We start from the raw sequence: 26,651 nt of genomic DNA, 5'->3' as shown, positions 1-26,651 counted from the left end.
AACGGGAGTGATTTTGACCAGGAGCGGGATGGGACCAGGAGTCATTGTACAGGAGTGGGACAGGACGGGATTTATTTTTTTACTCTGGCCCAGGATTGGGATGGGACAGGATTTTTTCTGCGGGAGTGGGACGGGACAGGAGTGAAAATCCACTCTCGTGTCATCCTCTAGTCGACACTGAGCTAAAGAGGGTTTGGTTCTGGGAGCGTTCCCACAGCAGTGAGAGAACAGCTGCTGCTGCACATCAAAACCACCTCTCTGAATCATCCTGGAAACCAAGTATGTTACGTATGTGTGTGTGTGTGTGTGTGGGAGCATTCTGGGAGATTCCTTGGCCCGTGGTCCCCCAGGCCCAGGGGTCTGTATTTGGTCTCCTCCTTTTTGTTATTTAACAGGAAGAAACAGCCAGCCAGTCAGTCAATAAATGGCCTTTCATTGATGTACAGTATACAGTATGTATTTTGCCTGACACAGAAAAGCAACAGACCCATTTCGACCTGATCGGCCATCTTCCGCAAATCCAGTTTTTTTCCCCTCTACACCAAATGTCTTTGCAGAGTGAGCTTGTTAATCTTCGGGGTTTTTTTCTTTTCTGAATGATCGCCTATTGTTGCAGAATGTTTGCATATATTCGACAAAACATGCCCCAGAATAGGGAGGCGTAAGTGGTTCTGATTAGATTGTTTTTCACTTTCTCAGAAAGTGCTTTAATCATTTTCTCGCATAAATAACATACAGCGAACCGACACTTTTTTTTTTATTGCGGCAGCTTCCATAATCCTCCCAAATCGTCTCTGTTGGGTGGAAACCCAAAACTGTTACTATTCAGGATTCAAAATTCAAAAATATAGCAAATCGACAAGCTCAAAACGCGTCCTGAGTTTCGAGCTTATACAGTAGATCTGCTACGTTTGTGTGATGCTGTAGTACGATAAAAAAATGGGACATTCAAAAGACACGAAACATTAAAATATGGAGATGAGAGATGTCTGCCTTGACAGCAACAAAGCATGATTTTGATTTAAATAACAGATGAGCGGCGTGCAGCTTAAGGACACACGATATCTGAGAATGGCCGTAACGCCATGCCGCACATCAGCGTTCTTCTGACACTGAGTGACAGCACACAGAGAAGAGAGAGACATCAAGTCACAGAGAGAGAGAGAGAGAGAGAGAGAGAGAGAGAGAGAGAGAGAGAGAGAGAGAGAGAGAGAGAAAGAGAGTGAACAGTAAGACTGTTGTCTGGAGCAGGGTGGGCGGTGGACAGCGCTTAATAACTTACAGTTACAGCCAAAGTAACAAAAGCCCCCGAGTCCATCATAAGGGCGGAATGTAATCCTAAATTCACTGGGAGGGAGGATCGCACGGCACTCTCACATACTGTACAGTACAGGGTGCCGCAGTGGTGGAAAAAGTAGTCAAGTGTTTTAGTTAAGTATCAATAATGCAATGTAGAAATACTCTGTTACAAGTAAAAGTCAAGAATTCTAAATGTACTTGAGTTAAAGTACAAAAGTATTGCTATCACAATGTACTTAAAGAACTAAAAGTATTAAGTAGTAAGTACCCATTATGTAGAATGTCCCATTTCACACATTTTCAAATGTATAAAATGTTTGAAAATCTTTAGAAAATAAAGCTCACAATGCGTGGTATCACAACGCATTCAATCAATCAATATTGACTCCCTGTATAGACTGAGACTCTATATCGTCATTGTCGGGTGGAAACCTTGTATCTCCAAGTTTCAAATGTGTACGTTCTTTCGCAAAGCAAAGCCCTGCTTCACCATACAAGGCCGTCGCACAAAAGTAGTGAAAACAGCAGATCTACAAGCACACAACGCCTCGCGGTGCGAGGCGTTGTGTGCTCGTAGATCGGCTGTTTTCACTAGTTTAAATCATTTTTTAAATGATAAATGCAAAACGAACGGTTTTGGACATACAAAGTTTTCACCCGACAACGACGATATACTATAGCTGAATCCACAGAGAGGCAATCATAACTGCGGTGTCACCGCAACTACAGGGCAGCGCTCTGTGGATTTGTCTACAAGTAAGCCTTGTGGCCCATAAGGCAGGAGGAGCCCATCTCCTGTTTCTATAGCGTGAGGCAGCTTGATGTAAAAGTAAAGTACAGCCCCTGGACATGAGTAGTGACTCTAGTATGTCACAGAGACTTACCCTCAATCCAGCCCTTGATGCCGAGTGCCAAGCTGGGAGGCACCGGGTCCCACTTCTTATAGTCTTTGGTATGACCAGGCTGGGGAATCTAACCCTGAAATCCCAATGTCAGGGCGGACACAAAAACCACACAGAGGCCACCGAGTTGGTTCTATACTACTGTATATAGACTGATTACCTGCGTTTTGACCTATATTTTAGACTCTGTAGGACTCTTAACAAATCGGGATCAGTCCCAAAAGCGTGTGGGCTGTGGACCCTGATGCCACCCAGGAGGAGAGCATTTCAGACACACACCAGAGATGGAGCTGGAAACAGCTCAGGGGAAAGGAGGAAGGCAGCAGTGGAAAGTACAGTGGATACGTACAGATTTACTCTAGTACAATTTTGAATTACTTTTACTTTACTTAAGTATGTCAATTTTTTCAATACTTGCGCCACTACATATTGTACACTACAATTATTTGAAAACGTTAAGTTACAAGTTACTTTTCCGATTTAGACTATTGCAAAACATATACAAACAAAGCCCTATTTTACACTTAAGCTATTAAAAAAGTAGCAGAACTACAAGCTCACAATGTGTCGCATCGCAGAACGTCGCGAGCTTATAGATCTGCTATTTTCAAAAAAACTAATTTGACCAATTTTGAAAACTTAAATTTTTTTTTACTTTTGGTACAAGTATAGGCAACTAAAGTTTCAAACGCAGGACAGTTACTTGTAACAGAGTTGGCATTTTGTGATAATGACACTTTTACTTAAAAGTAAGTCAAGTATTGGGGTACTTCTCTCTTTTTTTAAAGAGTTGTTTTAGATAGGACAGTAGACTGACAGGAAATGTGGGGAGAGATGGGGAGTGACATAAAGCGGCAAAGGTCGTCCGGATCGGGAATCAAACCGGCGACGCCGCCAGGCATCCATGCCTATGTGGCAATGCCTATGTGGTACTATGCGCCTGGGGACCAGTAGGCCAGCGGGCGCCCCATTAGGAGTACTTCTCCACCAGCGGAGGGAGGGCAGAGGGCAGAGATGGAGGGAAGGGAGGAGTGGAGAGTTCAGCACAGTGGCTCTTTATATCATTTCAACAGAAACAGATGAGTCCTTGTCCAGCCTGCAGGCTGGCTGGCTTGTGCCACTGATATTGAGCAAGTATATTTCTGTCATCGGGGTTGGCCGCTCCGCACTCCGTTGATTAGGCCCTTAGCTGCCAGCTCACATTGACACACGGAGGACAAATTTGGGTTTATTCGTTTGGTCACACTCATAAAGATATTTTAAAAACTATGATGAGCCAAAAAGAAAACGGCTCCAATGGGAGGTGATAACAGTTCAGCGTTGCGTGAAAAGCCTCTAATCCTTACTGTTAGGAAATTGTTCTAAAGGCGAGAACATTAGCAATCCACAAGTGGCATATTAAGGACGGTACAAACACACGCGAGTGTCTGGCTTGTCTCCTCCTCCCCAGCACACCAAACCATCACTACACACAGTGGACAGTCCACCATGCCAGCAAAACCAAGCCTGACCCCTTGTAATGTTCTGTTCTTGTTCTGTGAGGTTCATTGGGTTTAGCGACTCCTGTTCCACTTTGCACACATCATGATGGACCACTGGGGATGTGAACTACTGAACCGTGAACGATTGAACACATTGACAAATGACAGCTAATAACCACTTGAACCCTAGATGGAGGCCAACCTATGAGGTGACAGGGCCTTCACTTCAAAGCTGCCCACCACCACCCTCGCCACGTTTAAAACCACTCAAAACCCACCTTGTTGTCAGACTCGCATTCCCTACCACAATGTTTCTCAAACTTTCAAATTTCAAGGTCTCCCCTTAACGCATTTGTTGTAATCTAAAAAATCTCTTTGAAGATCCAAGCTGCCAAGTCTCCATAGACTTCCATGTAATTCATAGTGCACGGATCATGCCCATGCCTAGATCATGCACCACGTGTGTGCACGCTGTTCACAGCTTTCAAACTAGGGTTGTGCTTGGTCTCCCTCCTCTGACCCACCTTACCGATCATCACCACGAAAGCGTGGGGTGGCTCAAAGTAGCTGACAGAGTACAGCATCTTGCAATGGGCCTGGTGTACAAGATACACTACACCTCCAAGATTCCCATGTACCTGACAAACTACTTCTTAAAGGTCAAGGATGTTCACGACCACAACACCAGAGGCAGCTCCACTAATCATCATCAACGTAGATTTAACACTAAACAAGGCTCTAACTCGTTCTCCTGCTACACCATCAACATGTGGAACGCCCTTCCTCAAGCCCTAAAGGAGAGCAAATCCCTAGCCTCCTTCAAAATTGGTATGAAAAGTCACCTTCAGACAACTGCTACCCGTGACTTGTAAATAGACTAAGCCCCCATGCCCCCCCCCCCCCCCCGCCTTTTTTATTATTCTTTTTTCTGCCTTTGTATTTTGATGTTATGCTTTTGAAACTGATATTATCCTAGATAAAGTACTATGTTCTATCCGTCTGTCTTTCAATGTTATATGAGATACTTAAAGTGTGGTTCCTGTGGAAATAAGCCTCGGCTTTCTAGGATCTCCTTTTAGTTGACCTTGTACCAGTGATTTGTACTGTCATGAAACTGTACTTTTTTCTATTGCAAACTTCTAATAAAATCTTCAATCAATCAATCAATCAAACAAACAAACAAATAAAATCCGCTTGGAAATCCGTTCAGGCATTCATGAGATAGCAGCCATAATGTTTTCTTCAAATGTAAACAAACATGGCTGCCATGTTTGAAAGATGGGGTTGGTATGGGGGTTAAACATGCAATTTTGCGATCGTGATCATGACTAATACATTGTTGGAGGCCCAAAAACTTTTTTTTTTTTTTTTTTTTTTAACTGCCCAAACTCTGGAAACTTGGGGTTGGCACAGGTATGGTACCTATACAAACTCGGGAAACTCGGGGTTGGCACCATATGTGTTAACTCTGACAGTGTACAAATGGAACCAAATGGACCTGTTAGGGTTCATTTGGTTCCGGGTTCATTTGGTTCCGTTTGTACATTGGTAATAGAATGTGACAAATGGTATTTTTTTTTTACTTTTTCAGGATTACGTTGGGAAAATAGCAAAAGTAGCACATCTACAAGCTCGAAACAGTTCACTTCACCACGTTTTCGAACCTGTGGATCTGCTACTTTTGTGTGACTCTGCAGTATGATCAAGCAGGGCATTACTTTACAAAAAAAACATAAGAGGCATAAGAGGTTTATGTCTGACAGCAACGAAGATATCGTCACTGTCAGGCAGAAACCTCCTATCTCCAAGTTTCAAAGTTGTAATTTTTTTCGTGAAGTAAAGCCCTGCTTCATCATACAAGGCTGTCGACAAAACATGCGAAAATAGCAGATCTAAAAGAACACAACGCCTCACGGTGCGAGGCGTTGTGTGCTTGCAGATCATCCATTTTTACTATTTTAAATCATTTTCAAAATGATAAATACAAAACGAACGGTTTTGAACCTACAAGGTTTCCACCTGACAACAACGATATGACATTGTCTTGGCCTCATGCATGTGTACAGTACAGACTAAAGAGCTTTGCAGACAGGCGCGATTTTCCACAAGAAAAAAATTGACAATTTCATATTTTAACAGAAAAGAATGATTCTCTATGACCTCATGCACACCTGCTCCGAATTTTCCGTGCGGCAAGTGGCTGCGGCAGTGCATTTTTCCCCGATCGAACCCAGTTGGATTTGTGCATCTTTTCGCATGCGGTAAAAACTCATCACCCCTTTTTATGACTCCTTTTGGGATCCGCAGCGTGGAATCCGCACAGCATTGCACACCAAATCCAATGTGTTTTAGTCATAGCAGCAAACGAAACGAAAAGAAAAAAAAACGCAACGGTTGAAAATCGCGCCTATGTGCAAAGCCCTTTCCAGTGCTCAGTGAGTGGACCTACAGGAGTGCTGGTCTTGCCAGTGAGGATGGTCCTGGCCTTGGCTTTGTTCATGTTGAAGTTCTTGAGGTAGGCCTCGTAGATCTGGCGGGCCAGGGTCTTCTGGTCGGCCACCTGGGGGTCCTCCACGTCCCGGTCCCCCGTCACCATCTCCGCCTTCAGCTTCAGCTTCTCCGACTGGGGCATCCGGCCGAAGCGGATGGCTGTGGAGAGAGGGAGAGAGAGAGAGAGAGAGAGAGAGAGAGAGAGAGAGAGAGAGAGAGAGAGAAGAGTTAGAGTAGTGGTTCTCAAACTGTGGGTCGGGACCCCCAGGGGGGTCCCCAAAATTATTTTGATGGTAATATTAACCATAGGAAGTATTACGTTTGTTTTTATTTTCACATGCATTCAATAAATTCCATAGCGATAGATCACAAATTGTTTTATGACATCATCAACTTGCGACGGGCATTTCCCCTATTGAATGAAAGGTAACACTTTCTATGAAGCCCACATTTATAATGCAGAAAAAATTGCTATTTCTAGAAGAAATAAAATATTTAAGGTGTTTTTATTTTTACATTGTAGTTATAGAGGACAATAATAATGGGCATATTTGTCGTATTAGCCGGGGATCCCTTTAAAACATTCAGTGACGTAGTAAACCGGCTCTACTTTTTAAGCGTCCAGTCAGTGACAGAGCCAGACACCACCCACCATGGGGCCTCATTAGATTACTGCTCACTAAGTGGATGAGCTGTGAGCGTAAAGAAGGTAAGAGCTGCACAGCGGAGCGCTGGCTGGCCAGGAGCCAAAACTCATTAAGAGGAGAGACACTGAGCGGAGCTAAACTCAGCTCTAAGTCCCCAGGGGGAAGGGATGCAACTCTGACCTCACTGGGAGGGGGAGGCTATTATGTTCTGTCATTTCCAGTGGTGGAAGAAGTACTCAACTTCTGCAACAATACACCAGTAAGACTCCCTAATCGGGAGATAATTGATCGTCAGGTTGCATACACAAACTTTAGAAGGCAATCGTAGCCAATCAGGAGGGAATATGGGAAATGGGACAGGTCCATGTTGATGTTGACATGACTTCAGAGATACCGTGTACCGCTTTACGTGATTTTAGGGCAAAATCTGTATAGGAGCAGTGTCCAAACATGTGTTTTGCAAAAATCGGGCCTCATGGTGGCGCTAGAAGAGGGCCATGTGAGAAATGAGGGGTGGAGGTTGTGGTTTGACAGCCAAGGAGTGTGTGTGCAAAGTTTGGCATGGATAGGGGCAACGATGGCGGAGATAAGAGTAGGGGCAAAAGTGTGACGTGATGTGACTGACAGACCGACGGAGGGACAGACAGACAGCCGGAGGTGGTTTTCATAGTAACTTGCGACCTACTCAACTTCAGCAACAATACATTACACAGCCGAATATATACTGTAGAGACGAATAAACACTTCTAATGTCAACAAGTGGCCTAACCTGATGTGTGACAGCCGGAGACACTCGCGGCAATGACGCTCGCAGTGTGCCAGGGCCTTAATAAATAATATTGATCGATCCTACGGGGGAAATTCAGCTTCAGCCAGCTGATGGCTACTCAGGTGGTCGGGTGGAGCTCATGGGGAGGGTGAAGAGGGGCAGTTAGGGGTCAAGAGTCTGGCTCAGGTACAGTTCCGACACATAGACCAGGCAGGGCGGGAGGCCAACGTGGCAGCGGGCTTTCTTTGCACCCAGCTAGGGCTGTCACGATTATGACATTTTTTAACATGACGATTAATTGTCACTCAAATAATTGCGATTAACGATTTAATTGTGTTTTTGTAGTTGACAATTACATTTCTGTTTGGCTTGTAGGCTTTGAAGTTGCACATGGCAGATATGACACATAACCTAAATACAAAAAGAAATTACTTACATATTTGACAACTTTATACTTGAAAAAGAACATTGATAGTGGAAATAGCCGATCGACAAGCTCACAACGCATCGCGACGCGTTGTGAGCTTGTAGATCTGCTATTTCCACTGAACATGTTTGAAAATATGAACATTTTTCAACATGTAAACGATTATGACGATAAAAAAAATTGCGATTATGTCAAATAATTGCGATTATACGATTATGTAATAATTGTGACACCCCTACACCCAGCTGCTGCAACAAGCAACACAACAACTACAGGGTTAGGAGACGCCAACAGACCAGCCCTCACAGGCTCACCGCGGCATGGCATCACTGAAGCATTTATTACACCTCATCTTGTCTGAACATGTGATCTGCAGCGAGCTGTTGTACTTAAAACAAACACAATGTTTTTTTCTTAAACAGATTATGCAGAGCCTGGTGAAACAGCTAGAGGGGCCCAGGTGATATGATACTGAACTATCTGCAATCTGCACTAGGGCTGTCACAATTATTACATAATCGTCTAAATGTGATTATTTGACATTATCGCAATTATTTTGTCATAATCGTGATAATCGTGAATGTCAGAAATAGTGGAAATAGCAGATCTACAAGCTCACAACGCGTCGCGATGCGACGCGTTGTGAGCTTGTAGATCGGCTATTTCCACTATCAATGTTATTTTTTAAGTAGTAAGTTGTCAAATATGTCAGTAATGTATTTGTATATTTAGGTTATGTGTCATATCTACCATATGCAACTTCAAAGCCTAAAAGCCAAACAGAAATGTAATTATCAACGACAAATACACAATTAAATCGTTAATCGCCAATTATTTGAGTGACAATTAATCGTCATGTAAAATGTCATATCGTGACAGCCCTAATCTGCACCTAATATATCCTGAACCTTCACGGACCGCCCTTGAGCCCGAGCGAGCCTTTCCCTTGAAATGATATTGAACAAGGTCGTTCTGCTATATTAAGAGCCATGGAAATAGTATTCCCGCCAAACAATCCTGCTGGTTTATGGTTACATATTGTAACCGACTGGCCTCTCACACATGGTCCTCTCCTGTTAATTTAAGTCAAGGGTCTTCAACAGGGGTCCGGGACCCCTAAGAGGTCCTCAGAGTTACTATAGGGGGTCCTCCAAATATTTGTGTGATAGAAACTGTTTATTTTTTATTTTTTACCATTTGAACCCTAGTGTCCTTATTTTGAGAACTTTAGCCAAAAATAGCCGATCAACAAACTCACAACGCCTCGTGCTGCTAGGCGTTGTGAGCTTGTAGATCGGCTATTTTTGGCAAAAAGGTTTGGTGTAGAGGGGAAAAAGAGCAGCCCAAGTACATAGTGAAATGTCAAGTTTATCAAGTATTGACAGTTTAAGTGGTTAAATATCTGCAAACACAAATTGACATGAATCCAAAATACACTGATGATTGCGCTGTCAAACGATGAAACTATATGGAATCTATGATAAGGTTGTGGGGGTCCCTGCTTCATCTCTCGCTCAACTAAGGGGTCCTTGGCCTGAAAACGTTGAAGACCCCTGATTTAAGTCCATGTCTAAACATCATCTCTTCATCATTTACGTGAGCTTTGCTGTGCATAATCAGTTTGATTAAACCCATAAAGAGCTGTTTAAAGTCATACTGTTTAGATGTGCAGACACCCTATACCAGTGGTGTAAGGTAACTTAAGTACAATTTTGATGTATTTGTATTTTACTTGAGTATTTCCAATTTCTAATGCTTTTACTTCTACTGCTTTTACTCCACAACATTTATTTGTATTTATTTGTGTATAACAACAGTACAGGACGAAACGGTGATCTGTGAGTGTGAACTTGTCGATTTGTTTTCTTATTAAAAAAATTACAAACTTCCTGCATTCTCAGCAGCAGCCGCGCGATCAATAGTTGATCGATAATAAGCCCGAGGACTTATAAAACTTCCGCTGCGAGTCCAACGGACAGTCCTGTGGTCTCTCCTTAACCCACCCGACCTCACTTAACACTTCCCTCTCCAGTTTCCATCTGCGCTCACGTTACCACCCTATGAAACCCTACACACACACACACACCGTAAGAGGAAGTGCCATTGACAGAAATACTACCGCTGAGCGTAGGCACTCTGTCGTCAACACAATCTAGGGACATACCCCCTCTACTACGCGTCTACATGAACCGACTGTCAAGAACCAGAAAGATCCAGGGCAAAAGGAATCGCTTTCCGTCACCTCCTGGTGAACCTACTTCACATAAAGAGACACTGTGAAGTTGAATTGCACCTACTGTACATACTGTAAATGTATACTGTGTGAAGTTGAATGTACTAACCTGTTGCACACAGAACATACTGTGAAGATGTTTACAAAAAAAGTTAAGTACAGTACAGTAGCAACTACTGGAAAAATATGCCAACATTTATGCAGATGTACATTTGAGGATGCTCTTTTCTTTTCTCGTTGCTCTTTTGCACTATTTCTTTTCTCATCTTTCTACGTCTTATTATTATTGTTATTATTACCCCTTTTATTATTTTTTATTTTAATTTTTTTTAGATATGGTTTGCTGTTATTATATTGTTTGCTGATATTTTAGATATACCACTGCATTGTCTGAAGGATTCCAAACAAAACAAGTTTTACTCTTATGTACCTGTACAAAAGACTGTAACAATAAAGTACAACCATGGGACTGGCTATCAATGCCTGCGCTCACGATGCAGTGTTGTCCTTGCATTAGGACCAGTATAGACTCACAGAGGAAGCAGAGTAACTGTGGAACAACCTCCCCCACTGCAGTTACAACCGCAGACTCACTCCCAGCTTTTCCACCGCAATCTGAAGACTCCACCTTTCACGATCTTCGTATATATCATTTTTCCAAAATACCTGATCTACAAGCTCACATAGGCCTGGAGAATCGGAATAGGAATTTCTATTGATTTTGAATAGATCTTGCCTGTAGAGTATGGACAAAACAACTTGTGGCTTATAGGACTCTCCAAACTCGGTCATGGGTCGGTCAGGGCTCCTGTACTTGGAGCAGCGTTATAGACTCACAGACTAAAGGCCATGTCTGTATTTGTGTGCTCAGTCTTTGAGTAAACCCTTCAATGATATTGACCTTTTGGATCTTGACATTAGGCAGGCACATGTGTGTGTGTGTGTGTGTGTGTGTGTGTGTGTGTGTGTGTGTGTGTGTGTGTGTGTGTGTGTGTGTGTGTGTGTGTGTGTGTGTGTGTGTGCGCGCGCGCGTGCGTGCGTGCGTGCGTGTGTCACACACACTCCCTCAGACAATATGGTGATGGGTGCATTCTATTTCAGTGCATTGCGTCCTGGGGGACATTGACCGTGGCCAGAGGTCAACATGCCATGCTGTATGTAATGTTGACACACAAAGCACAGAATAAACAACACAGGTCACAATGCCAGACTGTTGAGGACAGCGTCCCACTGTCCCCAATGTCCCCAAACACTGATGACATCCACCATGTGATCATGTAACGTGGACCTAGTCCTCCCGCAGTTACCCAGTCATCAAGGGCCGCAGAGCATTATAGGGGTTAAGAAGAAGTCTGGCTCAGGGACACACATCCACACATTGCTGTCCTGGCCTGGATTCCTACCTGGGACAACCAGGGGCTCTGGCAGTGGCTCCCAGGCGGGCTCACTAACTACTAAGCCAGGGGTCTCCAACAGGGGTTCCTGGGACCCCTAGGGGGTCCTCCAAATCTTTGAGTGATAGAACGTTTTTTCTCCTTTTGTATATAAACCACTTGAAACTTAATGTCCATATTCTGAGAACTTTAGCCAAGCTATTTTCGATATTTCCACCAAAAGGCCCTTTTAGAAATGTCAGCCCCTGCCTCTCTAACATTCTCTACACGTCTCTGCAGTCTCTCGCATGCCAACTCTTATTTGAGAAGCCTAGAAGGCCCTCGGTCCATTGTAGTCCAGTCATTTTAGGCCAAAATTAGGCTAAACCTCAAACAAATTGCAATAGTAGCAAACTCAACTGATTTTGTATCCTCAATATGTCCTTAGTGAGAGAAAAAAAGTCCCAAGGAATCCCATCAGGGCAAAGTTTTGAAAACGACCTACCTACCTTCACTTACTATACACTACAATATAAAGGAAAAAATTACTTTTGCACGAAAAACATTCCTTGGGCAAGAAATGGCCACTCAAAACGATGGTTTAGTGATGAGTCATCAATTTTCACAGTCTTTTGGGGTCCGTTTTTAGCCCAGGGAATGTTTTTCATGCAAAACAAATGTTTGCAATGGATTGAGAATAATTAAAAACCCCTAGTTTGACCCCTCACATCCCACTTAAAGCAGATTTTTTTCAGTAATTTTTTCCTTTATATTGTAGTGTATAGTAAGTGAAGGTAGGTAGGTCGTTTTCAAAACTTTGCCCCGATGGGATTCCTTGGGACTTTTTTTCCCTCACTAAGGACATAATGAGGATACAGAATCAGTTGAGTTTGCTACTATTGCAATTTGTTTGAGGTTTTTTCATATAATGACTGGACTATTGATCCGGTCCTGGGTTCACTGTACATCATGACCTTGGACAAACAGGACTCCATTGCATGATGTCACACATATACACAGTGTTGGGTACGTTTGGGTACGTTTGGGTACGTTTACTAGTTATTGGATTTGACCAAAGATATTCATCTATCTATTAATTACTACTTAAAAAAAAAAAGATAAATATTACTTGGTATCAACTACCAAGACTAACCAGTTATGTTACAAGTTATATTACCACATTTCTTATGTGCTTCTTATTAGCTGAAAGAAAATCACCTTTGCTTTCCCGTCATTATTATGTCATATTTCAGGCTTAATAGACTCGGGCAAATACAAATCCCCTTCATTGTAACTTTAGTAACTCAAATACATTACTTTCACTGTTTTGGCAATTGTTGCACATTCAATAAAATGTGTTGTACCTACTCCTTTCTTTGTGTCAAAAAGGAACTTGGGCTTGGGAACACTTGGGATCAAGTGTTTAAAGGCGGTGCAGTCACTGCAGTGGTGCTGACAGATATTACCTAGTAAAATAGTTACTGCCCGAAGCATCCCTCCCTATGGGGCTGTTAAGTCTGACATCATTTTGTAGGCAGAGGAGAACTTTTGGGGCCAACTGGCGGATCTGTTGAAATAGCGAGGGACAGATATTGATAATAAATCTGCTTGGAGGTCTGACTACAAAATGATGTCACGGCTTAAAAGCCCCATAGGTTCACCTAGAGGGTGAGCGGGTTCACCCATGGCAGGCAGAACTAAACTAAACACACCTCTCCCTCCACGCAGGGATCTGCATCTCTTACTGCAGGCCTGCATCTATCACCGCAGACATGCATCTCCCACTGCAAGCATGCATCTCTCGTATGTCGAGGGTCCCGACCCACAGGTTGAGAACCAAAGCATTACAGAACCGTAGAGCGGCAGATAGATGATAATGTGACCGTTCTATTTCAGAGCAGTTGAGTCAAAGTGCTGAAATGGGAAAAGGATTGCACTGAATGACAGTCTGTTGTTCCTGTTGTTGGAGAGCTTGTTTTAACATGCAACCCAACACCTAAGACTGCTGCCCAAGAGCCTGTTTGTGTGTTAGCACGTCATAGTCTGTCTGTGTGCAGTGGTGGGAAAAGTACTCTCATGTTTTACTTCAGTAAAAGTATTAATACTGCAATATATAATACTCTGTTACAAGTAAAAGTCTGGAATTCAAAATGTACTTGAGTAAAAGTATGAAAGTATTGGCATCAATATGTACTTGAGGCACCAAAAGTAAAAGTACAAAATATTCGCTATTTTCAAATAGCCTAGACATAAAATAGGTCTAAAGTGTGTGTGTGTGTGTGTGTGTGTGTGTGTGTGTGTGTGTGTGTGTGTCCTCAGGAACAAGGCAAGTTGGGAATACATGGCCCACTCATTATGCAGCCATTACCAGTAGGGCCAGTCACATTATTGCATAATCGCCTAATCTTGTAGAATTTGCAACAATCGCATCACAATCGCATTTTTGCATAATCGTCATAATCATTTCCATGTGATTTTCTTCTTCTTTTTTTTTAATAGTAGAAATAGCAGATATACAAGATAAAAAAGAGCTAAAAAATAGATTGACTATTTCCACTATTAACACTCAGGACGCCACCATTCACTTACGCTTTATTTTGAAGAGCCCCGGAAGCTCCGTGCGTGTGCACGTGGGTGTACACTGACGATCCAGGAAGGAGATCTGTTTGTTTACAAACGGTCGCGAAAACTAAAATCCTAACCGGGGCCGACCATCACGGCATAGTGTCGCCGTGAAGACAAGCTGATCTCGGCCTCCTCGGCGTTATTTGCACCTTATTTCGAGATAAAGCCGTTTTTATGTTTCAGTATAGAATAGGAGTCAATGGATAATGGCCGCTCTCGGTTGCTTCTGGCTGCGTTGCGTCATGACGTATGCAGTTTTTTCTTTCACCAGCACCCGTAGCAAGCGTCTGAGATGCGGGTTACCATGGAAACCTTATCTCGTCTGTGAACGTGTTTGGCTACCGAGAGCAGCCAAACTGTTAACACATCTGGTGCCAACCCCGAGTTTCCCGAGTTTGAAAAGGTACCACCCCTGTGCCAACCCCGAGTTTCCCGAGTTTGGGCCGTTTTTGAAGAAAACAAATATATATATATTTTTTTCAAAAATATTTTTTGGACCTCCAGAAATGTATTAGGCATGATCGCGATCACGAAATTGCATGTTTAACCCCCATAACAACTAGAGATGTTACCGATCAATCGGCAATGGATCGGATCGGGCCAATCAAAGCGTGATCGGCGATAATCGGTGGTTTAGATCAAAAGGTAAATTCACCGATCGGATCGGATCGGTGCATCCAATCAACCAGCAGTTCAGTATGCCCACTTGAGGCCATTTTGGGGTATTGATTTCCACAGTGCTGAAGGAATAATTAGTTACTGCTATGATAATAAATACATAGTAATGCTGGTAAATAACTATAAGGCAAATATATAAATGAATTCATGAGTGAATGAATGAATTAAAGTTAAAACATTAACATTTAGAAAATATAAATAATAACTTCATCGGATCGGTGATTGATCGGTATCGGGTGATCAAACTTTTGTGATCGGTGCTCGGTGATCGGTTCCAAAAAACCTGATCGGACCATCCCTAATAACAACCCATTCTTTCAAACATGGCAGCCATGTTTGTTTACATCTGAAGAAAACATAATGGCTGATAAATCATGAATGCCTGAACGGATTTCCAAGCGGATTTTTTTGTTTGAAAGCTGTGAACAGTGTGCACACACGTGGTGCATCATCTAGGCATGGGTGTGCACGATCCGTGCACTATAAATTACATGGAAGTCTATGGAGACCATGGCATCGCGGGACATTGAAGAGAAAAAAACACTGCAACTTAAGTGTGTGTGTGTGTTCACGCGCGCGCACGTGTGTGTGTGTGTGTGTGTGTGTGTGTGTGTGTGTGTCTGTGTGTGTGTGTGTGTGTGTGTGTGTACGTGCGTGACATTTTTACATCATTGACAGAAAACACCAGAAGTGGTGGATGAAGAGTCCAGAGAAGTGTCTGTATCAGAGAAAGCCTCCACCTTTGACCCTAGCCTTGAGGAAGCCTTTATGACCAAGGTCATTAAATAACAACCACTCCTACATACCCTCTCAGAGCTGGGCTATTATACTGTAGGTACAGACTATTTTTTTATATATATTTGGCAGACTCTGACATTATAACCCACGGACTGGCGGGTTATTAGAGGGTTTTAACAACTTGGAATTCCCCAAAAGATGGCAAAGTAAAGTACTGTGCTGTCTCAGTCATAATTGGCAGTCGTCACATATCACGGAGAGGCTGTAACTTATACCCCTAGAGTACTGAAGTGTTATGCTTATTGTATCATGAAGACAGATGCCATGATGCCATGGAGCAACAATGGGTGGACTTTCGGGCTCATGGGAGCATGACACCGGGCGGCAGCAGGGGCGTCACAAGAGGGGGAAAAGTGGGACTGAGTTACTAGGGCCCAAGGTGGAGGGGCCTTAACTCTTTCTCGTCCGATTTATATGCCAATCGCAATAAATCTCACTTCTTTCGTAGGCTCAATTAGCCGGATCGCAATTTATCACAATTTATGATTAAAAACGAAATAAATGATAATGATCGGGGAAAAAAACAATCGTTATCCCTTCTCCGTCTGTTCTTCGGCTTATCCAAAAGGATCATTCTGTCTGCGCTTGAACCGGAAGTGCTTTTCATCCGCTTCCGGGTCATGATAGCTGTTTTTCAGCATGAAACCCATTATACACAGGAGCATTAGCCTAGCCTCCGTACGCCGCAATTTCACCCAGACAAAAGTTGACATGGAGTGTACATATAGAGAGAATGCTGTGTGCTTATATTGATGTGCACGGATCGCACACACGGAGCACCTGGTGGGAAGGATGATTTAGCTAAAATCGCCTATTCCAGGCAATGATGAGCTGCGGCTGAAAGGCGGTCAGTATTGATCCACCGTCGCCTTTTCATTGAAACTATAGACATGTGGTTGGGGCTCTCTGGTGGTCTTGTAAAATTAATGCAGTCTCAGATCATAAGGTATATTCCTGAAATAATTCCTGAAATGTCCGGCTAAACCACCAACAGACATTCTGGGAGGCTGTGAAAGTGTTAATAATTTTATGCTTTAACTATTGAAAATAGCAGATATACAAGCTCACAGCGTAGTACCGAGTGCCGCGCTGCGAGCTTGTAGAATTGCTATGTTTGACAAGTCGTGAAAATGTGTGCACATCTTTGAATATATATATTTTTTAAGCAAACATTTTGTAACTCAAAACTTGCTTCTGGGGGGGTCCCTGGAACTGAATATTTTGAGATGGCGTCCTTGGCCAAATACATATCAATTTGGGGGTACTTCACAGGAAAGGTTTGAGCAACACTGACATGGAAACATAGGTTTTTCAAAAAACTATTCAAATTTTCAAGATCTTTCAAAAATAGCAGATCTACAAGCGTGCAGGGCGGCACTCGAGCCGCAAGCTTCTATATCTGCTATTTTTCAATAGTTAAAGCACAAAATAATAGAACCATGTTATACCAAATGTAATGTAGCACTGTAATATTGGATCATTCCGTCCTTGACAACAAGCAATCCTACTGTTTGAATGCTGTACAGACGCACACATGGAGCAAAAATAATGATAGAAAAAAATACAAGAGATTTTTTTATTCAACTTCGACTTTCTCTGGTGTGAGTGGACTGTGTAATGAAGTCAACTCAGTCAACTTGTCGACTTTTTCGTTAATGCCCTAACACAAAGTTACATGAGGCCAACTGGAGCAGACCAGAAGTGTTCCATGCCACACGTGTGTGACCAGCCCTTGCAGGGGGCCCCTGTGTGTGTATGTGTGTGTGTGTGTGTGTGTGTGTGTGTGTGTGTGTGTGTGTGTGTGTGTGTGTGTGTGTGTGTGTGTGTGTGTGTGTTTGTGTGCGCACGCGTGCAACTCACCGTTGTGGGACATGCCCACAGACAGGCACTTCTGGAAGCGGCAGAATTGGCACTTGTTGCGGTTCTTCTTCTGGATCTTGCAGCGTCGCTCACACTTGTCGTACTCCAGCTTTAGACGGATGGTTCTCCTGAAGAACCCCTGCGTAGTGGAGACACAAGAGATTTAACACAACTATAAAACATGGTTGAAATCCAACCCAAACCCTGGAGTGTCTCAGTGTGTTATTATTGTCAATGTTTAACACCTTAGGCCTCCTAGTGTTGGGGTTAATTATTATTTTACTAAAACAATCTTTGAACACCATGGGACAGTTAAAATGTTTAAGAATTTGGTCTTTTTGAACAGAGGAATTTGCTGGGGACCCCCTGGAACTTCCCCTAAGGACCCCTTGATGGTCCTCAGACTCACTTTGAGAACCAATGCCATAGGACATAGAAATTACCATGTAAGCTTGCATTAATATTTGACAGATTCTCAGTTTGTCTAACCACTATAACCTTGGCGTCCCAATTTAGGTTATGTCAGGGTCGTGATGCAGCACACTGTGAGTTTGATACTTTCAAAAGTAATTTAGAACATGTTTGTGGTTAAATGGTTAAGTCAGGGGTGTCCAAAGTGCGTCCTCTGGACGCATTTTATATGGCCCGCGGCTTAATTCCTACCAGCCCACCAGCACCTTCAAACAAGAATATTTTAGAGTATAATTTGTCAGGATTCCTTGTTACTTGTTGTCTCATTCTGAAGGGGTTAAAGAAGCTATTTTGGAAATTTCTTTCTCTCGGTCGTCCTCAGACGAGCTTCCATCGGAGTCTCCAATCTTTCCGGTTCTCCATACACCCGGCCAGCTCCAAAGAGCTTTCAGCTCCCGCATCCTTCTTCAGGACATCCAAATACGTTAACGCGGAACGTCCTCGCGATCGATGCCCGCGCGTTGGTTCCCACAGGACCAGCCTGCTGGCCGGGAGCTCCCGATGTCTGTGGCAGTGGCCGGCCAGCTTCATCCTCCTAGCTGCTACCTTCTTGCTGAGCCTCGGCAGTTGCCTGTACAGGTCCTTGTTGGTAATGTGGATGTTCTTTACCTTGCACATCTAGTTACATTTAGTAGTGTGAGTTAATTGTGTTTAGTTCAGAGCAAACAACTGACAAATGACCATTGACATAAAATATTACGATGATGATAGTTAAAATATTGTAATTGCAATGCATATGTACTCTATGTGACTGTTATGGTCCGACTGAAAGAACATTTTGTCTGGAGATGTAGTTGGCCCTTTGGGTGTTTTAACATTTTCTAATGAGGCCCGCTTTAAAAAAAATGTTTGGACACCCCTGGGTTATCCCTCCAATACCTGGAACGCACCACATTATTTTATGCTTTAACTATTGAAAAATAGCAGATATACAAGCTCACAGCGCGGCACTCGATCTGCTATTTTTGAAAAATCGTGAAAAGTCTTTGAATATCTTTGAACCAACTTCTAAATCAGTGGTTCTCAAACCTTTTCATGTCAAGGACCTCCAAAATTACATTTATTTGGCCGCAGACACCCATCTCAAAATATGTTGTTCCAGGGACCCGCCCAGAAGCAGAGATTTGAGTTCCAAAAGTTTGTTTTGAAAAATATATATTGAAAAATGTGCACACATTTTCACGATTTTTCTAAAAAATAGCAGATATACAAGCTCACAGCGCGGCACTGAGTGCCGCGCTGCGAGCTTGTAGATCTATTTTTCAATGGATAAAGCATTCAATAATCCCAGGCCTAAATGGGTTAAGTGGTCAAGAGCACAACTTGCACAAGTACAAAAAGAGGCCAGGAATAACCTTATTTTGCATCCAAATAAGCCATCCAGAAGACGCTGTTGACCAACTCTCTCCTCATTAGAGAGGAAATGGGAGGCCATTCATCACAATTATTGACTCCCCTCCATAAACGTGGTACGTGACACTGTCGGCGTGCCGTGGCGTCCACGGTTATCATTTCACCACCGATCTCTACACTGAGTTTACACAATCTCACACAAAGAGCAACATGGGTCTTGGGGGACCAGTCAACATGCTGCAAATGGACAGGGGACTGTTGCTTAAGAGCACCATGCAGCCAGTTGAATAGCTGCCTTCTTTATTTCCTTGAGGATATAATGTTCAGGTTTGTCCTCACAGCATCACGAACAAGCTCTGTGACTCTCACAATGCAAAACAGAGTTAACCAGCAAGTGAATTGCAATGTGTAACAGAACAATGACTTTGTTGGTTCTGGGTGGGGTCGTCATTCAGGTGATGTTTCACTATTAATAGAACAAACCGTTGTTATGAAAGACTAAAAGAGGAAATGGAAAAATAAATACGGTACATGCACACTGCCTGGAGCAGGGGTGTCACACCAAATTCTGGGCCCTGGGTACAAGGATTCACTCAAATTGTGTGCTTTAACTATTGTAAAATAGCAGATCTACAAGCTCTCTGCGCTGCTTGTAGATCTGCTATTTTTGTGCAAGTCTTTGAACATTTCGAATCCTTCTAAGGTTTTTTGAAAAACCTATGTTTCTAACTCAGTGGTGCTCAAACCTTTTCATGTGAAGGATCCCCAAAATGATATGAATTTGGCCACGGACCCCCATCTCAAAATATTTAGTTCCAGGGAGCCCCCAGAACCGAAATGTTCACTTTAAAAATACATATATTCAAAGATTTGCAAAAACTTTCACGACTTTTAAAAAATAGCAGATCTACAAGCTCGCAGCGTGGCACTCGCCGCGTTGTGCCTGGAGCCTGAACCATGGCGGATGTTTGGGTCAGAGTTTGGAGAGTCATAGACCAGTGGTTCTCAAAGAACCACCGGTCTTGGGGCGCCCGGTGGCTTACTGGTCTAAGCACATACCATATAGGCATTGATGCCTGGCGGCGTCGCCGGTTCGATTCCCGATCCGGACGACCTTTGCCGCATGTCTCTCCCCCCATTTCCTGTCAGTCTACTGTACTATCCAATAAAGGCATAAAAAAAGCCCAAAAACAAATCTAAAAAAAAAAATAAAAAGAACCACCGGTCTCAAAAACCCCTTAAAGGAGAATTCCGGCCCAGAAGGAGTTCAAAGATCTGCGTTTTGTAAACAATAATAGCAGCGCCCTGTGAAAATGACACTGTGGAGTGTGGAGGGACGGGGAGAAAAAAAACACTGTGAGAACAGCACCAACTAAAAGGTAAACACTTTTAGGCCAGAATTCTCCTTTAACTTGTATAAATGGACCCACACAGGTATATTTGGTTCCATTTGTACACTCACCCTTTAAATAAAATCAAACTACTGTATAACAATAATTATCGTTCACATCAGTTACGTTGACGTTGTGGTGTGGATGCAACCATCCACTTGAGTTGAGAACGATTTTTAAAACGATATCTTTATCTTGTCTGATGGAAATGACGCTTAAACAAAACAAACATTTCTCAAATGATGACCAGGAAAATTGTCCTCACGATTTCTTGTTTTTGTGGGGCAGCGGCGCACGCGCACACACACACACACACACACACACACACACACACACACACACACACACACACACACACACACACACACACACACACACACACACACACACACACACACACACACACACACACACACACACACACACACACACACACACACACACATATATGATATATATGAGGCCAACCAGGGCAGACTAGAAGTGTTCCATGCCAGACATGTGTGTGACCAGCCCTTGCAGGGGGCCCCTGTGTGTGTGTGTGTGTGTGTGTGTGTGTGTGTGTGTGTGTGTGTGTGTGTGTGTGTGTCTAGCGCTGCAGGGGGTCAGTCCAATGTGTTGCCATTGTAATAGAGGTCAAACTATTCCTGTCATTTTCCCATGACAGCGACAACTGGAGGACAGGTCACTCACTTGAGTCGCGTCTAAACTAACTAACTACCTACGTAGTATTCTGGCCATGTCATAATAGGTGAAAATACATATAGATCTACGAGTTCACAAGTGAGCTTGAATATAAATCGGTGGTAATATTTTAGTGTAGGAGGGGAGAGATTGTAATGCCCCGGTCAACATAGTAGCCTACATCGTCTGTCGAGCGGAAACCTGTCCAAAACTGTCAAACTAGACATAGTCGGGGGATATCTTAAAAAAGTCCTGGAATAAATTCCTTACCACAACATTTCTTCACCAATGTGTTTGTAAAGGTCTCTATTAACAAATCCCACAAAGACTGAAATTCAGTTTCCCTAGGAGAATCCGTGACAGGCTGACAGCTGTTAGCTAACTTAACTATACAGAAAGAAAAACACACCAAAACAAATATGCGTTAATTAGCATGTGAGGGGTCAAACTAGGGGTTTTTCATGATTCTGAATCCATTGCAACAGATTTACACAGATTTCATAGTTACTATATCGATTTTAAATCATTGAATCGAATCGTATCGCCATGAATGAACCAATATCGTCCATGTATCCTATGGTATCATTAACCATGTATCGTGATGCGTATCGTATCGCTGTTAAAATGTATCGTTACACCTCTAATGACACAGATATACGAGAGGCACAGTACAGTAAGTGTACAGCATGTTGTACGACAAGCCGCTTCTTCCACTGGTGAATTTTAATCCTGAAGAGTGAGGTTTCCATCCGACAGACACCTGTAAATGGCATGTAAACATCAGAAGGTTGTCCCTTATCTGCTGCCCCACCTTTCAGTGGTAAAACGTACAACGCAGAGCAGTGTGGATGGGAAGATAAGATAGACAAGACAGACAGATTAAAAAACTTAATTATCAATTTACGCCGAAATATGTCTTGCATCACAAGCTGCAACAATCATCAACAACGTCTGTTGTCATTCACACACATCCTATGACAACAGTGTGTGTGTGTGTGTGTGCGCGCGCGCGCGATGCTAGGGCATTAACGACTTGTGATTTTTGCAAGTCGACTCGACTCAGTAAAAAGTAGAGTTGAAGTCGAATATATCGTTTGATGACATCATCACATCACGCACGACCCCCCAATCATTTTGGGGGGTCCCCAGATGATTAACTTAATGTGAAACATTGTTTTCTCACTCAACTGTAAACAAACCAACATAAAGTTTAAGTATATAGAGGGTATCTTCACATTTCTAAAGTGACAATTAAGGACTTTTTAATACCTTTAAAATGACAAATTAAACATTGTCCAAATTGTCAAATATATAGAGGCAGAAATTGTGAAAATAGCAGATCTACATGCTCGAGCATGTAGATCTGCTATTTTCACAATAGAACCATGTTATACCAAATGTAATGTAGCACTGTAATATTGGATCATTCCGTCCTTGACAATAAGCGATCCTACTGTTTGAATGCTGTACAGACGTCAGACGCACACATGGAGCAAAAATAATGATAGAAAAAATACAAAGGATTTTTCATCAATAGCTGTCTGCGACGAATCCTCCAGATCCGCTGGCCTAATACCATCAGCAACAAAGAACTGTGGCAACGTACCAACCAAAAGCCTGCAGATGAAGAGATCCTCCAACGGCGTTGGAGATGGATAGGCCATATTCTCCGTAAACCAGCCTCAAACATCACAAGACAGTCCCTCAAGTGGAACCCCCAAGGGAAAAGAAAGAGAGGTCGGCCACGAAACACCTGGCGCCGAGACTTGGAGGCAGATGCCAAGAACATGGGCCACACTTGGGGACAGCTTGAGATGTTGGCTCAGGACAGAGATGCTTGGAGAACTCTTGTTGGCGGCCTAAGCCCCAGAAGGGGTAATAAGTAAAAGTAAGTAACATCGACTTCCTCTAGTGGGATTCGACTTGTGTAATGAAGTCGACTTGTCGTCTTTTTCGTTAATGCCCTAGTGTGTGTGTGTGTGTGTGTCTGTGTCTGTGTCTGTGTCTGTGTGTGTGTGTGTGTGTGTGTGTGTGTGTGTGTGTGTGTGTGTGTGTGTGTGTGTGTGTGTGTGTGTGTGTGTGTGTGTGTGTGTGTGTGTGTGCGCGCGTGTGTGCATGTGTGCATGTCTATGCTTATACAAACTTACACGCTGGGCGGACCAATTAGTGATGATTTAATCACCTCGGCCCACTCTTTGCACATGGGGTGTGCAGTAGTGCACATGTGTGTGTGTGTGTGTGTGTGTGTGTGTGTGTTTACATGTGCTTCACCTTTGGCGTGTCAAAGGCCTTCAGACAGATATACAGAGGGGCCCTTCTTTTAACCCACGAAGCACGGGAACGCATCCGTGTTACTGTTATAACCACTTTAACTATCATTTTTTATAACTTTGGCTATTTTTGAAAAAAGGGGAACGTTTTTGCAAATCTTTGAATAATACAGTATATTCTTTTAAAGCGAACATTTTTAACTCAAAACTTTGCTTCTGGGGGGTCCCTGGAACAACATATTTTGAGATGGGGGTCGGTGGCCAAATTATAATTCTATAGGGGACCTTGAAAAAAAAAACAGTTGAGAACCACTGACATAGAAACATGCGTTTTTCAAAAAAAAAATATATATATATTTAAAGACTTGCACAAATTTTATTTTTTTTAAATAGCAGATCTACAAGCTCGCAGAGTGCCGCGCTGTGAGCTTGTAGATCTGCTATTTTTTTAATAGTAAAAGCATAAAATGATGGTTAACGTAATAATGTGTTCCCGGTCTAAATGCGTTAATGACTACTCTCTACTAGCTGTGGGTTGAGACGATGGCTTCCACCTTGACCCTGCTGATAGCCTGGAGGTGGTAAACACTGCATGCCCGCCGGGCCCTCTCTTTCTGACCACGTAGGCACTCTGACATGGGACTCTGACCCGCGGCAGGACAATAAGGGGCCGTGTCAACACCACGGGAAGGTTGTTTTATTAGCACATGCAGCAGGAGCGCTTTGGACAGCGTTGCCGGCGGGAAGAAGAAACCTCTTATCTCCACGTTTTAACTTTTTGTGTAATTTTTTTCTGTAAATGAATGCCCTGCTTACTCGTACTACAGTTTCACACAAAAGGTTCAGGTTCAGTTTTATTGTCACACATATCCATACAGGTACAGATACAATGAAATGCTTGTGCCAGGAGCACTCTCAGCCTTATTACACAAAGACATGGTCACAGTGACCGACAAGAGTGTGGACCCACATACCATGCAGGCCACACAAGTCCCAACAACGACAATACCATACAGTGTAACAGTGTACAGTTAAAAAACGCGTACAGTGCCCATTTTTACCTATGTTTCACTTGAGTGCATCTCTCCACTCCAACATGTCTCCTTTCCGACATGTCTCCATTCCGACACTAACCCTATCTCTAACCCTAAACCTTAGGCCCATGGGAGTGTCGCCACTCCGACAATAAGAAGTAAATCTCGGAGTGGCGACATGTCGGAATGGAGAGAGCCTCCCGTTTCACTTTCATCCCTTCGTTGAGCAACCTGACTGCCTGGGCAAAAAAACTATTGCGGAAACGAGTGGTGTGGGATTTGATGCTCTGGTAACGTTTTTTGGATGAGAGGAGTGTGAACAGGGAATTGGGCGGGATGGCTGCTATCTTTTATAATGTCTTTATAATGTCTTTATAATGTCTTTTTCTTGCAGCGTGTGGAATAGATTGTATGGAGCTGTGGCAATTCTGTGCCGATGATTTTAGCTGCATCAGAGTAGCAGAGCCGCAAGCCCGGCACGAAGCGACCAGTTTCGACGCTTGTAGATCTGCTACTTTTGCCATTTTTTTGAATTTTAATCCTGAAAAGTAACACATTTTGGACATAGGAGGTTTCATATCAAGTGCAGACTTTGGCGCAGAGCGTTTATTGGTGCCCGCAACAACAACGGTCAAACCTATCGACTGTGCTGTGCTCAAACGATTCGGTCAACATGAACTAATGTCACAGTGGTTTCTAACGATCCAACGTCAGGTTGTAAATGACAGACAGACACAAGAACCGCATGGCATAAAGGCCACTGCATCTAAAAAAAAAAATCACACCCGTGTGAAGTGGAGCTGTGTGTGTGTGTGTGTGTGTGTGTGTGTGTGTGTGTGTGGATCATGTGTACCGATTTTTGTGACATTTGAAGAAAATATGTAGGAAAAGGAGCAAAAAGTGTGTTTTGGAGAAAATTCAAGATGGCGGAAAATATATCATGGCGCAAATGGGCGTGGCCTATATGGGGAGATGCGTCATGACCCAAGGAATCCAGGGAAAAAATATTTTTAATTTTCCGACCTACGGTTCAAGAGTTACAGGCCAAAACGTAAAGTGGGGTGTTATGGCGCCACCATGCGGCCAAATGACACAATTATTTTTTATTTAATCCTTGAAATCATTATGAACCTCCTCTCCAAGTCTTGAAACTCTAGCCCCTATGGTTTGCGAGAGACAAATAATTGAATGTGAGTTTTTGCGATTCCCATTATAAGTCAATGGGGAAAATTAATTCACTAATAAATTAATATCAATTAAACTATTGAACCTTTCTCTTAGCAAGTTACTAGCCCACAATTCCCGAGTAAGCCGGTCGATTTGACATATGGCGCGAGTGTGTGGTGGCAAAACTGTGGGACTAGTAGCGTGCCGAAGTTTAGGAAGTTCAGGCTACATACAGACACACACACACACAGACAGACAGACAGACCCACAAAGCCACGTATAGGGAGCCTGTGTTTCACACAGCTCCAAAAAACGCTTTCCATCCATGGGTGGACAGTATGCTCTGTCCACAAAAGATTGCAATACAAGGGCAACACACACACACACACACACACACACACACACACACACACACACACACACACACACACACACACACACACACACACACACACACACACACACACACACACACACACACACACACACACACACACACACACACACACGCACGACTGGGCAGTATATTGATATTGCGATATGAGCTTTTCTACATTTCCAGTTTTTAATTAACTTCAAAAGGGTCCAAAATAGCTAATCTACAAGCTTGCATCGAATCACAACAATGCGTTGAGAATCTCGAGATGTATGAAAATGTTATGTGTTAGCAAAATTATTACATTACCACATTACGACATG

General features: G+C 43.0%; 1 protein-coding gene across 1 annotated transcript in view; it reads right to left on the bottom strand.

Moving 5' to 3' along the window:
- The window catches only part of pparab (peroxisome proliferator-activated receptor alpha b), a 98,143-nt gene that overhangs the window by 19,260 nt on the left and 52,232 nt on the right, over positions 1–26,651 (bottom strand). The window contains exons 4-5 of the mRNA XM_080736420.1: positions 17,583–17,721; positions 6,132–6,331 (exon numbers count right to left, since the gene is read on the bottom strand). Of these exons, the coding sequence (XP_080592546.1) occupies positions 6,132–6,331; positions 17,583–17,721 (339 nt within the window). The remainder of the gene's footprint in view (positions 1–6,131; positions 6,332–17,582; positions 17,722–26,651) is intronic.

The sequence above is a fragment of the Nannobrachium achirus genome (genome assembly GCF_963921795.1).
Source record: "Nannobrachium achirus genome assembly, chromosome: 11".
NCBI classification, from domain to species: domain Eukaryota; kingdom Metazoa; phylum Chordata; class Actinopteri; order Myctophiformes; family Myctophidae; genus Nannobrachium; species Nannobrachium achirus.
Note: the sequence above shows the minus strand (reverse complement) of the source record. Positions and strands in the feature narration are given on the sequence as shown.